This window comes from Pithys albifrons, chromosome 15 (genome assembly GCF_047495875.1).
Source record: "Pithys albifrons albifrons isolate INPA30051 chromosome 15, PitAlb_v1, whole genome shotgun sequence".
Taxonomy (NCBI): domain Eukaryota; kingdom Metazoa; phylum Chordata; class Aves; order Passeriformes; family Thamnophilidae; genus Pithys; species Pithys albifrons.
Genome location: NC_092472.1, coordinates 4,078,689 through 4,096,486, shown reverse-complemented (window position 1 = coordinate 4,096,486; position 17,798 = coordinate 4,078,689). Strand labels below are relative to the sequence as shown.

Genomic DNA, 17,798 nt, shown 5'->3' with positions numbered 1-17,798 from the left:
AGAACCACAGGAGGAGAAGCAGGGCAAAACATAGCCTGCTCTGGAGGGAGCTGGGGCTGCTCACTTCTCCCTGGACATTCCCTGTGCTCATCCCACCTCAACAGAGGCTCAGAGGCTGCACCCCACACCACCAGAGTCAAGGAGTGCATTCCCATGGTCTGGGCCCAGCCCAGCACCTCCTGGGCACACCCAGGCTCTCCCAGGTGAAGGAGGGCTCCCAGCACCCTGTGAAGCCTCTCACATGTTGGTTCTGGCTCTCATGCATTTAGGACTCTCTGTCTGCCTGTGGGGCCTGTGCCTCTCTGAATGAGGAGTTTCTCCCTGGGCTGTGCCCAGCTGGAGCAGCCAACTCTAATACCTGTGCACAGCTCAAAGCAGAGCCAAGCTCGCTGCATTGTCCCACTCCATTGTCTTCCACTCCCATTGGGAAGCCAACGCCTCCCACTATCTGGCAACGCCAGGGCTGTGCACTGAGCAGAGCTATTTCCATGCTTGGCCTTAAATAACCATTGCCTCTGGGTTTGTCTTTTCACAGTTACCCAGGGCACACTGAATTGTCCCAAAGTGCTCTGCACAGCAGACATGGCAAACACTTCAGCAAGGACCCAAAATGCACAGAGTCCTGGGACAGCAGAGAGCTGCTGCCTCGGAGGGCACGTCCTGCCAGCCAGCTGGGAGCCAAATGTGGACAGTGTGCACACACTGGAGTGTCTAATGGGGTTTAGAGCAGGGGATGACTTGACCAAGACTCCAATGATGGTCTTGCAAAAAATTCTCAGACTTCTGTAGGGAATCCAGTGTTCCCTTCCAGTTAAGATTAATGGTAACTAGAAGCCAAAGCCATTACAAATCCCTGTAATTTTTCAGGGGAATGCAGACTCACTATATAGACAAGACTGCATAATTTATACCTTTATGAGATAGTAGCACATTTCTACTTGGGAAAGGAGAGCTGTGGGTCTGATAAACTGCAAGTGTGCCATCAGATCAGGGAGCACTGAAACTTCATGAACCGAGGCACTGGTGCAAATTGAAAGGCACATGGATGAAGAACGAGGACAGCCTGCAGGGAGCTATCACCCCTGCAGCCATCAAATATACCACTTGGTAGCAAGCAAAACAACCCATCTGGCAAAGTCTTGCATCATAAATCCTACAGGAAAGGATTCTGGAGCAAGCCTTCCCACAGCAAGGGAAGAGCAGAGAGGGAGAACTAAAAACACAAAACACAGCCCAGAAATCTCCCCACAGGAAACACGTCAAGTAACAAGATACCAAATCCACTGAGAAAGGTGGATGGGAAGACGCTGTGTGATGTTGTGATACCAGGGTGGATTGCAGTGATGATCAGCTAGAGATTGCATGGGATCTTCATCCCATAGGGACATTCTGTCCCTTTTAGATTTTAGTCCTTTTAAGCAAACAAAAAAGAGCCTGACATGAATGAGGTTGGGCCATGCATGTTGTGCACATCCAGAAGAGCACTCAGCAGAGCTGTGCCTTCAGGAAAATGCACGGTTGATCTCCTCTCCTAGAAGGATCTTGCTAATGTCATTATCCTTTAATCCCTGTTTTCTGAAAAAAAACAAAACATTTTTCCTTTTATCCCAAGGACTCACATAGTGTTTTAAACTGAATCACAGGCTCATATTACTATGGTGTTTTTGTTAGCAGCAGAGATGTAGCAAAGGCCACAAAGAGAGGCAGCAAGCCCAGTTCCCTGTTGAGAAGCATCTTGAAATGAGGCCATTTTAGACTATAAATTGATCAGTACTGGTCAAACCAAAGCCCTGCATGAACATGCAATAATAATTTTCTTCTGGCCACTTGAGATGAGCATCTCAGAGACAACCTAAGTCAGACAGAGTGTTATTACATTCAGTGGCCTTTGTTGGATTACTCCAGTTGCTCTTTGAACAAATCTAATCTTGTAGCATTCACAATGTTTGTGACAAGAGCTCCAGTGTTATGTACAGTGTGCAAAGGCACATCACCATTTAATTCTTTTAGCCTGGCCTTTTCTGGCTTTTGTATCAGAAAAAAATTAGTCATCATCCCCATTTGTTTCCCCCTGTGCTACCTGTGGCTTTACAGGTGCCTTACAGGCACAGCCAACATCTCCTCTCCTATCTGGAAAGCAATGATTTCTTTAGTAGCATCTTAGACAGAGGTTGATCCAGCTGCAGATCTTTTTGGGGTCATCTCTGGCTCAGTTTTTCCCCTTGGAAATGGTGAGACCATACTGCACACACGATATTTATGGCATATTTATTCCACTCATAGGAATTCCTAATGTTCATTTTGAGGTTTGATGTACTGAATACAGATCTTTATGTATTATAACCCTTGAACCTCACTGTTGTGTGGCAACATGGAGTCCAGAGCCTTCAAGGTGCCTGATCAGTCTGGGATGTTGCTGTAACTGGGACTTCACACCCATGAGGGCAACTCTTTTGGGAGGAAGGATGGAGACCCTGCCAATTCAGAGAGAGCTCTGGTGGGGGCAAAGGGGAAAGCAAAATGTCTCACTTAGAAAACATTAACTGTGCCTGGATTGAAGTGTGGCTCTCTCTGACACCATGTGGCTGCAGGTCACAGCACCCTGAAGCATGAGCCCAAGGGAGATTCAGTGAGTTTCCATCACCCTGGTGGGGTAATTCCCTGATTCACAAGTTGCTTCATGTTTAGCTGTGTTGCCCCATGAGCCTGGGCCACTGGAAATACCTTAACAATTTTCTACCTGATCCTGAGTCATCTGCAGTTTGATGACTGATGTTGGTCAAGTGAACCTCACGTGCAGTTTATTTGCAGGTACATTCACCTCTGTGCCAAACATGAGGCACGGGTGCCTGTTGATCCAGAAATTACTTTCCATGGCTATTCCACCTTAACTGACACAGTACCAGGCAGATCTTACCCCCTTTTGAGCAGTGTGGCAGACTCCAACACAACTCCATCTATCCCAAATTACTTCAAAGTCACAAAATTGCTGAGATAAACGGAGATTTGAATAACCAAGGGAGCAGTTTTGGGTGGTAGTTGCAAACTGGGTGGAATGGGACTCATGAAGGCAGTGGGACATGGTGAGGGAGTTGTGCAGTAACATCAGTCATGCACCAATGGTCTCCCCAATGGTACTTTAACAAATTAAAAGCAGGAAACAGGGAGCTGTGCATGAGACAAGCTATGGAAAAGAAGTGGTGACATTTCTTTTTGACCAGTAGGAATAAAAATGGTGCCCCTGAGACACACAGAGACAAACTAGTTGGAAAGCTTTTGCAAGGTGAAAGAAGGGCTGGAGCAGCTCACACTTCAGCAGGTCAGATCTCCAGCTGGTCTCAGTCCTGGGACTGGGAACAAAGCAGAAGGGAGTGAGATGGTGAGGACAAAGAAAAGAGGGGAATGAGGAGGTGAGGACAGGGAAAGAGGGAAATAAGGAGGTGAGGACAGGGAAAGAGGGCTGCCTCACTGATGGATGTGTTTGCAAACAATCTGCAGCCACGTTTTATTGTTGCTATCCCAACCAGTGAGGACAGTGCAGCTTTAACAGCAGAGATTCAGGGCACTGGAGTCATTCAGAGTGTCTGTTTTCCACCACACGTCCCAGTTACTTGGGACTAACATCAATGACAGGGCAGCAAAGAGAAGAGCCAGGGGCAGTGACTGTGCCAGGTGGACTTCCCTTCACACAACCCATCTACGCAGAAAGGCCATTAATGATTGTGCAGGGATTCTTACACAATTCCTGCCACTCACGTCATTTAACCTTTACAGGCTGCTCACCAGCCTGTTCTCAGAAATCTGGTGAAATACTCCCCCTGCAAAGAGTTAATTAATGCAGCCTGGACTATAAATTACAGTTAATTTTTCACGAACTACAGCTACTGTCGAGGAGAGCGGGGAGACAGCGATAATTTTGCTGCTCCTTTTCTTCTTTATAAATAACTTTTGCTGGTGGGTTCATAGAGTACAGACACTTTATTCTCTCAATATTTAGACATTCAGTTAGACAGATGAACTCAGCTGGTTGGGAAGTGTATACAGATTGCCTGCTCTGTATATGTCTCATGTACTTACTGATAAAACACAGAATTGCAGAGGTTCCCCTCAACAGAGTTCACCCAACTGCTTGTCAGAAGAACATGGATGGGAAGGTGTCTGGCCAAGTTATTCCTTAGCTGTACCTCTGTAATCCCTGTGAGCCCCACTAAATCCATGATTTACACTGATTAATACATGGAGGGGCTGTTGATCCTAACCATTCTCTCTGTGGTGAATTTCTGTATGTCTGAAACGACACCTCCTCTCTTAATAAACCTGAGCTGAGTCTGGATGTTGCCTGCTGCTTTCTGTAGGGCCTGTGCAGACTGGGGACTCTGGAGCTCATAAAAATTCTGCTCCTGTGTGTTTATTCATTTGGAAATGATCAAATATTTACCCCTAGATTTTATTGAAATAGGTCCTGCTGGACTCATGTTTCCAGTTCCCAAGGGGATCATTAAGGCCAATAGCTACGGACCAGGAGTTCATCCCAAAATACAATTGGCACACTGCAGGACATTAATCTTGGAGCATCAGATACTGCTGATCAAAACAACACGGGTAGCATTTCCCACCTCTCCCATCTGCACTGTTCAGGGGGTTCACTGAGGAGCAAGTTTAAAGGTTTCTGAGTGCCCAGGGACTGCCTGTTTCCATAGGAAAGGTAACTATTGCAGGGGCAAAGTCCTGTGCTATTATAAAGCTTCTGGTTGCTCCTCCAGAATGATCTCATCAGCTTTATGAAGGAGCCCTTCCTATGCTTTTCACTACCACAGGGGTCCCAGAATGCATTTTCTTTTCCCAAATCCCCATGATCAATTGTAATAGCAGCAACATGATACTTCAATGAGGGGATTTGTTCAGCAACCTAAAAATCCTTCTGCAGAGCCAATGCCAGCGTGAATCCTTTGCAGGCAGGGCAGCTGAAGCCCAAGAAGTGAAACAACACATCAGGATCACACGATGGAGCCAGACAGAGCCGATCCCTTGGTGCACAGCCTGCTGCTCTGAATGTGGGCTCACAGCCTCAGTGCTTCCAGGGGACATCGGATCACATCCCATCCTTCATCCTGCCCTTCTTTGCCTTCAGAGTCACAGCTTGTTTGTACACCATGTCTCAAACAGTAGCTGTGTGGCTGCTCGAAAAATACATTGTCAGCAAAACAAGAAAAAACCAGGATCTGACAACATCCACATCACAGCTCTCTGCAGAGTGACAATGAGATCTCCACCACGTTCACCTCAAGGTCCTGTGTCTGTGTATGTGCAGGTTCCACTCAATTACAACCACACCTCCAGCTCTGGGGTTTGTATCTGAGCAAAGACCACACCAAGACTTATTTTTAGTCTAATATTGAAAACTGGTCTGTCCACATGGCTGGACATGGTCTGTTCTGCCCATGCTCTGGACTGGCTGGACATGAGTCAACTCCAAACCCAGAGCATCGTGCCCCTGTTTGTAGCACTATTGCCTCTGGGAGAACACTGTGCCTTCAGACTGGAGGGACCAGAGACTGACCAGCCAGGTCTACCACGGTCACCCAGTAAAGGCCATGCCAGACTGGACTTGGACAAGGGTTGGGGGAGTTGGCTGGACCATAACTACGTGGCACACGTTACTGTGGTGTGTGTGTGTAGCTTTGTTCAGACTAGATGTGACTCATAAACCACATCACAGCAAAGACATCTCTGAGCCATTGCAATCATGCAAGTCCATCAGGCCTATCTCATTTGGGAGAGACAAAGTGAGGCAAACATTTCCATCACCCAGCCATTTAAGCACTGGTGAAGGTATTAAACTGGAGAGGGATAACCTGAATTAATCTAAATAAATCAGTCTACAAACAGTCCAAAGACATCACCAAAATGACAGCAATGAAATCTGTGGACCCAAACTGGTGTGTGAAGAGTTAGCCTTAACTGGAGAAAGAAGGAATGTTTCACCTACCCCTCCCACAGGGATCTCTAAAGGGACTTTAGGGAGGACTTGTGATCCCCAGCAGTTGAAATAAAGGCCTGAAAACTCAGTACAGAAAGTCCAGCTTTCATTCAGATACGTCACATTATCTCCCAATCCTCATGTTCCCAGCACAACTCAGCATTGTCTCTTCTGCTCTTTCTCCCTCCTTCACCTCCTTCTGTGATCCCAAACCTCTCTCTGCTGCAGAGCACCCACAGCCAAGGGTAAAGTGAAGGCACTCAAATCAGCTGGAGAGTGAGCACAGGGCATGAGCAGAGTCCAGGTGAGCAGCTGCAATGATGCATGTTGGTTTAGAGCATCTGCCAGCCACTGGCAGATCCTCTGCTATCCTGACAGTATCCAAACCATGCTTCCTCCACCCAGCCTGTCTTCTGTTCCTACCCTCAGGACTTTACCTGTTTGTTAAAGTCAAGGGAATGAACTAGAAAACAAGCAGAAGGGATTACCTCACCTTTTCAGAGATTTCAATCATTATCTTACCCTTTTAAAATGAAACTTTGAAGAGGCTTTACTATCTTTGCCCTTCATAAACCTTACATCTCAGACTGCTCTCCAGGTTGCTCTGAACCTTCTTCCATTTTTGCCTCCATCAGACTGCTTCTAAATGTGGACACTGATTCCTGTTCTGTTTACCAAACATGTCCATAGCCACAGACTCCTGAACCTTGTTTAGCTGCTTCAAGCTGCACAGTGACAGGATCACGTTACCATTTTGAGTCCTCTGGATGTCGAAATGAGCATAAAGGACCTTTCTCTCTGCATCAGAGCACATGATCAAGTTACCACATCCCTGCAAGTTCTTGCCTGTGAGCTGAGCTGCTGTGACCACCCAACTGCACAATCTTAGCCCACGACAAACACAGGACAATGTGTCTTCTTTAACACTTTTTCACCATGCATGAGGCTACTGCAACTCTCTCATGCTTACTGGGCTTCATGGGAAGACTTTCTGGTAAGAGCAATAGGTACTACTCATTGCCCCTCAGTGCCCAAGTAACTCTAGGACTGCTCTCATCTGACCATGCTCCACCAAAAATACTCTGGGGAAGGTGCAAGATTGTGTTACTGTCAATACTTGCAGCATCGTGGAAAGACTTTCTCAGATTTCCTTTCTGAATCTGGCTCTCAGAGTGCAGCTTGTCATGTGGATCAAAGCTGGTGTTAAGATGGACACCAAATCCCTATGACCAGGCCAGGACTCACCACACTCCGTGGTCCATCTTCTTACAGCTGCTAAATGGCTCTGGTTCATCTGAAGGGACTCACACCACTGAGCAAAACTGAGCAATACCCCATGCCATGCTCATACCAGGTAGTGGGGGCTTCAGAAAACCCAACTCTCTGTCCAGTAGGTCCCAGTACTCACCCTGGGTATGGGGCCACATCCACATGGGCTGGACAAGGAGGCCAGGAAGAGTGGATTCCAAACAGCTCTCAAAGGCAGCACTGTCAGATCCCAAGTCTACCACGTACGCTGTCTTTGGTCCCAGATCCACACTGGTATCAGGGTTGTCACCACACCAGAAACAACAAGGGATCCTTGGGTTTCTCCAAACTGTTGTGAAACCTGTGAGGCCCACGCCAAACAGTGTCCCTGCCAAAGGGAACCAGAGCTGCTGCTCCAGACAAAGGGAGCAGCAGCTGGGGAGGAGATCCCATGCCCTTCATAGAGACAATGCAGATGTTTCCAAGAACCAAAGGTACCAATTTGCCTCCTTACACTCTACAGCCTTATGGCAGGTGCCAACTAGGCAGGGGAAGGTGCAGAGATGGAAAGCAGAAGGACAAAAAATACACTTCCAGAGCAAAAAATTACCCAAAAATAGAGGCAGAGCACTTTGGAGACCTGGGGTGCATTTTGAGCTCTGTCTGCCTTGTGTCAAGGATGCAGCAATGCCCAGAGACCTGTGGCCACTGGAGAACAGCAGTAGGAAGTCAGGCCTCACTCAGAATTTCTACTGCATACACTTTGAGGTGGTAGGAAAGGCTTTAACAATGCTCCAAGGGGAAAACACATGATATCCACAGAGGAAAGAGGTTTTCCAAAAGGAGAAATTTCTCTGGTTTTTTTCTGAGACTCAGCTTTTAAGAAGAGAGCATTTATCTTATACAACGCAAATAAGTACCATGGATCTCTCCTGCTGAAAACAAAGGGCAAATCCTGGGGAAGGATCATGGCATTAATGATGCTGTGCCTCAGCTTGGTGTCTCCAGTGCAGTGCAATGCTAAGCACTACACAAGAGCACATTTTAAGTGCAGTTTTCTAATCAGAAAAGCTTTTAAAGGATACCTAGCCAGTGCCTGCTGTGTCTGCAATCAGATTTCCTTTAAGATCATAAAAGGTTGAGCTTTCCAAGGAGGAAACATCTCCATAAAATCTGCAAAGCAGAATTGCCAACAGTGAGGCACAGCCAGTTCTGGGCATCAGCAGCTGGGATGGAAATACAGGACAGATCTCAAAATACCCATCTGGTCCTGACTTTCCAGGGGGTTTAGATGGGATCCTGGTGGGATTCCCACTGGAGAGAGACCCTCTGACAGAGACATGACACCTTCCACCAGAAAGACCTGAGGCTATATCCAGGCCCCAGGATTCCACATCTGCACCTGTGTCCATGCTTTGATTTCTATCCTGGTGTGCCCATTTCCAACTGCATTCGGGACAACTGAATAGGAGGGAATGCTGAAGAGCAATCCAGCCACATTAAATCAAATTAAATGTTTGGGAAAATCTCTTCTGGCTTTCTGGAGACTCAAGGAAAAATGGGATGGTAAGGCACAGAGGGATTTTCTGCAAATTTCTTATGACTTGTGTTTACAAGACTCATGTCTTTTTTCTTGCACTTCCTACAGCCTATTTTGGTTTTATCACATGTCCTCAAAAGAAACCCCAAGCCAACCCCCCAAAATAAAGCAATAATGAAAGAAAAACCCCAACCCTGCTAAATCAAAGGCTGCAACAAGCACAGCTTACAAGTATCCATAACTCCATGCACTGAAAGAGCTGGGAATGCTTAAAATTCAGTTACAGTTTGAAGTAGCACGTTCTTCAAGCTGCCACTGCAACAGTTATCAACCTCTCTGAGACAGGCACTAGCAACATAAATCAGATTTTTTGAAAGATCTGGGGAAAGATCAGTGGCTTTGGGAAAAATCAGAGAGGAGTGATTAAAGAAGATTCCAGGAGGCAATAAAGCACTTATGCAAAATGTCTTATAATAACAAACAAATTAGGGGGAAGCAGCTGTGTGGGGAGAGCGGGGGGAGAGGTACTTACACTCTTCTTCCATAACAACTATTTTAGTTTCTGAGGCTGGTAAGACTTGTGGTGCTTTCGTTGTTCCTGGGGAAATTAAGGTAAGAAAGTAGTGAACAAAATATTCTCTTTTGAGCAGGGCAGAGTGGGGAGGAGGAGAGGGGCAGGTGCTGCTGGGGGTCACAGGCTGGGGTGCTGTCAAGGTGTTAGTGCTGGTTTAGGGCACACCCAGGTGGGGATTGGAGTGACAGAGGCAGGGCAAGGAGTGTCCCTGAGGGGGAGATGGCACAAGACACACTGTCCCCTCTTTGTGAAGGGCCTTGTGTGGTTAAGGGTCTCTGTCATGATAAAGAGGCAGAAATGGCTCAGGGTTCACCTGGCAGGTGACAAGTGAAATTGGGGGAAGTTTTCTTAGCCCTGATGGCCATGAGAATGCAAAGATGGGATCAGAGGACATGACAGTGGGAAAAATGTGGAGTTTGAGAAAAGGTGGGACTGTCTGAAGAGCCTCCATCCCACAGGTATTTGCAGCTCTGCAGCACAAACTAATACTCATACAAGAGGCTGAGGAATATGGAACAGATGAAGGCCATGGCTCCGGGCAATAGGGGACACAAGGGCAGGTAGTGATTTCCTCTTTATAAACCAGGATACTGGTAAGCCCAATGCCCACAGTCATCAACTCTCCTCAAGCCTGCTGGCAGCACCAGCACCTTCTGGAAAAGTCCCTCACCACCCTCTGGATGCACAAAGGAGAAAGCCCCATAAGCCTGGGCTGGGGGTGCAGAACCCTGTCAGAGGCAGGGGTGAGACCACCATGGAAAGCTAAAAAGCAGAGAGGATTTTTTGTACAAGGTTGGTTTTTCCTGCAGTGTTTAAGCAAAGGGGAGTGGGGGGAATGCAGTTAAGGAGGTGTCTAAAAATTTTGTGTGGAAAAAGAGCCTGAAACAGTCACATCTCACCTCTGCCTGCATGGCCATGTGATATCAACATTAGATTCTTCAATAAAGAGAAATGGGAAATGGGACATTTTTCTAAGAAAGCATCTTGTTGACCTCAAAGTCATAAAAATCTGCAAATAGCACCAAAGCACAGTGTATTTTAGCTAAGCCCAGAAGCATTTCCTCAATGCAAAGGCTTCTTAATGCAAAAGCATTTATTTCTGATCCGGTTGTTTTCTGGAAATACTGGAAATGCAGGGGAGAGATGAGGTGAGGGCTTGGCTGATGGATATTTTTGAAGTGCCAAGGAGTTGCTGCACTGCAGCCACTGCCACTCTAAAGATGTGGTGGCTTTGGTGATTTACCACAGATCTCCATGGCTGAAAAGCTGCTTTTCAGAAACTGGTATCAACTGAAAAGTGGTATTGGGATAGAGCAAAGAACACTTTGCAATGGCAACCCTGCCTGGCCAGGCAGAGAAACTTCTACCAACAGGGACAGAATCTCATCCACAGGCCTGAGGGTTTCCTGTCTGAGCTCCTTCTCTTCCATCCATGACCCCAGTGGGATCAGAACACCCTGTCTCTGGCCTCTACATCCCTGGAGAGGAATGGCATGTGGGGCTGAGGACACCTCACAAAACTCATCTCAAACCTCAACAGCTCAGGCCACCTCTTGCAATGCCACCTGTCTACAGAGGCACCCAGAGCTGTCTCCAAACCTTGTGTCTCTATCACAAGGCATGATGTTAGCTCAGGACTTTTCCCCAGCCCTGGATTCACCCTCCTATATCACAGCAACACCACAGGACCTCCAAAAACACTGCTGTCAGGTCAGAGTTTGCTTCCAGCAGCTGGTCCCTGAGCACCAGTCACAGCCAGCCTGTCCAGGACAGGGCGATGCTCCAGGGAGAGAACAGCTGTAAAGGAGCAGGATATAAAGCAGCAGAACACATGGAAACACCAATAGCTGGAATGTGCTCCTGGGAAGAAGGGGAAGTCTCAAGGGGAGGCCAGCTCTGATTTATTGTTATAAACTGCTAGAACTTCACAGAACACTGTGCTGAGGCTCAACCACAACAGGATCAGTGCTAAGGAACCTGGGGAAGAAGGGATGGGAGACAACATTTGTGGATTCAGATGCCCTGAGGAGTGTTCTGCTAAAAGGTGTCACAGAAGAAGGGAGCTTGCAGAAGTGAGGAAAGCTGCTGAGATCCCAAGAAGGCCCAGCATTAAGGGAAGAGAAAAACTCCAGGACAGCACGTGCCTGTGCACAGATGAAGGCTGCTCAACTCTGGGTAGCTCCATAGGAAGGAGAAGAGTGCAAAGGGGTCTGGCAGGGCTGCAAAAGACCCCAGTGACCACCATCATGTTGGCTACCTTTGCAGGGGGTTATGACTGGCACTGCTGTCCTGGCAGGTGGTTGCAGGCAGCAGCAAGGTGTGCATGCAGCTGAGCAGCCAGCCAAGGGCAGACTGGCAAGGGAGGTGAGAAAATGGACCAGTCAAGGCAGGAAATCGACTGGATCTGCAGCTGAGCAACAAGCCAAGGGCAGATTGGCACAGCAGCTGAGAAAATGGATTAATCCAGGCACGGAATCCACGGATCTGCAGCACTTTGCAGCTTGCAGCTCCTACTAGGAAAAGGTAGAGGCCAGATGTTTGTGAGTCTTTGGTTGTTCTTCAGGTCTCAACACATTTCTGGGCAACTCAGGCGTATCCCCATCCCTGCTGTGAGTGGTCCTTGCCACACAGTATATCTTCCTGCAGAGGGAATTCTCAGGAAACCTGAGAATTGCTGCCTGTGAGTGTGGTGATGGGACAGCCAGGGCATGAGGCAGAAACAAAAAGGAGAGCACTGCCTCAGTTTCTTTCTTGGTACACCTTCCCTGTCACAACCAGAAATAAACCCAGAAAAGCAGCAGGGCTGACTTCACAGACAAGGGCCATTCAGGCAGGAAGGGCTGAGCATGGATGGCCTTCCTCCAGACCCTGAAAGCACCAGGATTGTACAGGCAGAATAACCAAGGGGAGGCTCTGTGATACTGCAGCTTCACAGAACAAAAGGTTCAGGATGGCAAGCACTGCTGAGGCAGAGGTTAATGGACAAAATACCACCAGAAAGCAGCAGGAGGAAACTACCTTCCCTCACACTGGGCTAATGCTCCTGAGAGCCCAAAAAACTGGATCCCAGCAAGGGCCTGCAGAGCTCAGAGCCCAGAGCCCAGAGCAAAGGCTGCCCACGGTGGCCAGTTGTGAATGGCAGGAGGAAGATCTTAGGAAAAAGAGTCATCCCCTCCCTAGTTGTGCCCTCCCAGCTTCTGGCAGCCACTGTAGGGACTTTCTGAGCTGGAGGGTGCATCCAAACCATCATGTTAAGCAATATAATTACTATGACCAAGATAATAGTAAAACCACCTAACCTCAGACTCCATCCGCTGAGCTCTAAGAGATGGAGCACACATTCTAGGATGAAAACCAGAAGCAACTTCACTCATCACAAAGTTATGGTCTAATTACTTGTCTTCTGGTGAGTTTTGCTTCTCAGAAATTCTTTAAAAAATGAAAACATCAAACCCACCAGCTTTCTTTCCTCCTTAACCCTTTTTCAAAAAAATACATAGACTCTAAGTTTATTTAAAATGTAAATTAACCACATTGCCAGTGACAGATAACAAAGATAAACATTTATGCTAAGCTGCATTTTTCTTATCTCCCAAGATTGTTTTACTCGATATCCTGAAAGCATGAAACAAAATACAAGACAGACCATGTGCAGAACCTCCCACTCTCTATGGAATGGCAGACAGCTCGAGACATTGGCTGGCTTCTTCACTTACCACTTTTCACATTCAGGCTGCCTTTTGCGGTGTCTTTCCCTAAAATGTTCTTGGCTTCGCAGCTGTACTCCCCAGCATCTTCCAGCTTCACCTTGTTGAACTGCAGTCTGGAAATCTTTCTGTTGAAAAGTACAGCAGACATTTCTTACTCGACTGCTAACCATCTTCATGAACTGACAACCATTCCTGGCTCTGGGACGCTGCCTGGAGGGTCACCCCTGCTTGAGAGGATGGGCTGCCTGACCTCACAAGCTGAATAGCCCTGGACAGGATTCAGACAAGCCCCTTCCCAGGATTTCCTAAATTAACATCTACCTCTGAACCCACTGCTCTCAGCGTGTTGCATGGTTTGGTCTGACACCTGCTCTCATTCACACAGAAAGTCTTATGTGGGGTTGAGCCCAAGAGTTCCAGCATCCCATTACTGACTGTCTGCCCTGGAGGAAAGCCACTGATGGACAGCAGGATCCGTCTGCCAGATGGAGATGTGGAGGGGAGATGTGTGTTCTGCACCTTCCTCAGCAGTGATGCCGAGCAGGGTGGTGATTCACACACACTCAATGCAAACACCCATCGGTTCCAAGGGGACTCATCCCTCTCCAGCCTGCAAATCCAATCCCCAGGCTTTGCCCTGGACAGAGCTGGTAGCTTCATCTAAGCCCATATAGAGGGCAAGTGCTTTGTCTCCCCCAAATACACCCCCTCCAATGGACTACAGACACATGGGGTGGAGCTGCACACACTCATCTTACCAGCCAGAAGTGCCTCAAAAGAGCAGGAGAGGGTGTGTGTGATGATTTTAGGTGTCACCTAAGAGCCTGTGCTGCTGCTCCATGGCAGAGGGAGCAGCTCTGCGGCGGAGCTCTGCAGCGCTGCGGGAAGGCCTTTCCCACTGGCTATGACTCATTCCTGGGATGTCTCTGACTAATAGGCAAAACCTTTTGTTGCCTAGTTTAGCAGAGATCTATAGGAGCCTTCAACACACACTGAATGCCACTCATGAGACCGCAGTGGGACTCCCACATGAGTTCTTCTGGTTTACTACATTTCCTTCCATTTTAGCCATCTTATCAAAACCCACCCTGTCTGCTCTTCTCATGAGAGCATCTCCTCTCTGCTTTCTACCCCAAGGTTTTACCTCAGGTCTGTGCCATACAGTTGCTTTTATTTAGACTTGGAAGCACTGCCAGCTTTAGAAAGAGGTCCCAGCAGCCTGTGTCGCTGAAGGCAAATAAAATTCCATTTATGTGGAAAATAATCATTAGCCTTGGACATACTTGCAATGTTACTCGTATCATCTGAGAAGGGCTTTCTTTGGGCTGTGCAAATCATCATCCATAGGAAGTCCTTCACAGAAGCACACTGGCATCTTTTTAACACCCTGACAAGCTGTTCTCCTGGGAGGCACGGCACAAGGACACAGCACGAGCATCTCTCTAGTTATACTGGTAAATTAAAAGCACTTGGAGACAACTTGGTGGAGCTCCCAGGACAGAGGCACTGCCCTGTTTTACAGGATGTGGTCAAGTGTTCAATCGCACGAGTTGGGGCCACATGTGCTGCAGTTTTAAAATGAACATTGACAGTATGCAAAGACCTCTTGAATCCCTCTCACTGTAGGTCTCCCCTGGTCCATTTGTGCAGTTGCTTGGGCCACCACATTCCAACATGGGTGCCTAAACAACTCAGCTGATTCAGAGTGGTGCAAAGCTGCCTTGACTCCCAGCACCATGCCCTTCTCTGAATGTTCTCTTAGAGCAACCTGTGAGAGCCCTGGTCATTGTGGCCCTCACTGCTGTGCTGCCTAAGGAGTCAAGCAGCACCCAAGATACAGCAGAGCATTTAAGGGTGTCCAGTGCCTGTTGCCACAGTTAGTTCCTGCACCTTCCTGGGACATGTGATGGGTGTGGGCTCTGTTGGGCTGTAGTGCCCTGTTCAGGACCATGTTCCCAACTCCCTCCACAGAGACAGGCATGGAAATGCTCATCAGAGGGGTGAGATGGCTCCTGGTACTACAACATGCAACTCCAAGACTGCCCCCAGCTCAGCCATTACTTTCTTCCAGCTGTCTCAACCCCCTTTGCCAGAACATACCATTTGTTTTACAAACTGCCCCTTGGACAGGCTGCAGCTTTTGCTGCCACACAGAGCAGAGATGAAGGCAGCACATGCTGAAAGCAGCTTCAAAGAGTGAGGCTCTAACTCAGAGACCAGCGAAAACATCCCCCTGGCACACCAGCACACTGAGCTGAAAGTACTGATGGGCACGCTGCCTTCAGCTGCAGGAGGACAGGTTTCTACTCATAATTAGTGCCATCACAACCTCAATCCACAGCATCTTTCACCAGGTGCAGCAACTGGAAAAGTCCACTAGAGCATTAGAATAACACCTAAGAATGTGGTCTCCTACAGAAAAAGGGGGTTTAGTCCCAAAGATATGAATTAGGGAGTTATTAGTGACACAAAAGGCTAATGAAAGGGGCAACACTTGACAGATTTATCTCCAAGAAGAGGGTGAGAGACATTCTATCTTTTACCTGGAACTGGAGAGGAATGTGAGCAGAATAAAGAGTGATGTTGATATTTAGAGAATAGCAGCATCAAGGTGAAACCAAGGGGATTATTTTACATTAATGCACAGGACTTGTACTGTCAAAAGACCTTATTTTTATTTGCCAACACAGTTTGTTGAAATTCTCCTGACTTGTAACATCCCCTTGAAACATCAAGAGTTTTTTCTCGCTGTTCATACCCCAGTGGTGTCAACAGTGGTGTGGCCACTCTTGGTCTCCACATTGTGCTGTTCAATGTCAGGCAACAGACTTGAGGGAAAAGAGATGAAGGGTAGAGATATGGATCAGTTTTCATGTGGAGCATAGCCACTGCAAAGAGAATGCCAGTATTCTGGGAAGCCCAGAAACAGCCAGGGAGACACCTTGCTTCACAGTGTTAGCCAAAGGCCTTTTAATTAACATGGATAAGGCCTGGGACTGGAAGAACTGAACTAAAGATGTCAAGGAGACGAGCCCTTCCTTGATCTGTGTGTACCAAAGGTGACCAGTCTGTCTCTGTTTATTTTACTGTCTCAAGTGCTATGGAAATATCTCAAAACTCCTTTGGAAATCAGTTTTTCAAGGTCCTATTCTTCCTCCTGCTGCCCCCAAGGACAGGCACCTTGTTCTCATGAGGGCTGAGGGATGATTTTACAGAAACACCAAGCAGCAGTGTCCGAGGAGTTACGCTGTGCCCAGGAGCTTTGGACGAAGCCTCCTGGGCAGTGTGTCCCCTGGAGACAGCAGTCCCTGGGAGAGCCCTCCGTGTCAGTCACAAGGGTGCCTGGCTGCCAGACGATGCCATTCTTCTGGAGGAAGGCTCTGCCCCGGGCTGTTTGCTCAGTGAAAGGGCCAGGGTCACTGACAGATCCCATCATTTCACTGCAGTGCAACTCTGTTGACATCTCTTTACTCCGGGGGAAAATCTGCCTCATTGTCTTTCCTGACCCTCACAACATATGATTTAGCCACTAACTAATTATCTCCTGTAGTGCCAGTGGAGGGATGCCATGGGGAATATGCTGTCTGCAGGCTCTGAGGGATAGGATTCACAAGGAGACCTTCAGCCTGGCCAAGAGAAGCTCCCCCAAAATACCTTTCTGGCCAAGAGAAAAGAGTCCCCCAGAGGGCAGTTTGGAGGGATGAGTAAATCACCCTCTGCAGTGCCAATCTCCAGACTACAATGGGAAAGAGGGAGATCAGCCCTTGGCCAGGACCTACACAAAGATCCTGGCAAATTCTGGCTGGGAAGGGTGGCCTCATTGGCTGTAATTTAGACATCTCAGAGTAAGACATCTAAATGTGAGCTTGGGCCCTGAGGCTTCCAGTGCAGTCAGAGGAGAAGAAACAGGCCCTGCATCTCAGCCAAGGAGGAACTTCTCATGACAGCAGTCATGTTCCCACCAGCACTTTGGTCAAGCTTATCATTTTTGTCTTCTTACCTACTGCCAAGTGGAAATGGGGAGAATTTCCCAGGTTGTTTCCTTGCAAAGCCATTCATGTCAGAGTGTGGAAGCAAGAGAGCAGCTGCCATGAGGTGCCTCTGAGACACCTACACTGAGCACTCTGTGTTCCCTGTGAGAGTTCAGCCACTTCTGCATCATTCTGGACAAGAATAGCTCTAGGATTACTACTGTTGTAGTATTTTATTAGTCTTCTAAGAATAGGGTAGCTGACACGTAAGTAGTGAAGAAGTCAAGGAATTAGCTGATGAAGAGAATTTGGAGACTACACCACATGTGGCCCTGAAGTTGTCAATGAAGAGCACTGCACACAGTAAACACACCTGGAACCCTAGGAAAAGGAAATTCCCAAACATGACCCTTGCAAAGGACACACTGGATGCACTGCTGTGGTTACCCATTAACTCCATTCCCCTCTGTTTGCTCGGAGAGCCGGTGGCAGGAAGCACACCAGCAATGCTTGGAGCAGGAAGGCCAGCAATGGCTGTAACGTGCAATGCTTTCATCCTGCCAGAGATTTAATTGGTGCCTACAGGCTGTCCTGGCACTCTGCAACAGGCTCCATTTGCCCTGAGAGAGCAGGTTAATGATTGGCAAGAAGATTCAGAATACCCAGGTTATAATCCAAAAGTGTTGTCCAGAAGCCATCAAACGCTGGACAGCCCCACCAGCTGGAGCAGGGGCTCTAGGGGGACACATTTATTTTCCCAAGCACTCAGTGGGAT

General features: G+C 47.8%; 1 protein-coding gene across 2 annotated transcripts in view; it reads right to left on the bottom strand.

Moving 5' to 3' along the window:
* The window catches only part of NRG2 (neuregulin 2), a 165,372-nt gene that overhangs the window by 35,076 nt on the left and 112,498 nt on the right, over positions 1 to 17,798 (bottom strand). The window contains exons 3-4 of one of the 2 annotated variants that reach the window (XM_071570275.1): positions 13,059 to 13,177; positions 9,301 to 9,366 (exon numbers count right to left, since the gene is read on the bottom strand). In XM_071570275.1, coding sequence (XP_071426376.1) covers positions 9,301 to 9,366; positions 13,059 to 13,177 — 185 coding nt within the window. The remainder of the gene's footprint in view (positions 1 to 9,300; positions 9,367 to 13,058; positions 13,178 to 17,798) is intronic. The other variant, XM_071570276.1, reaches the window with a different exon arrangement.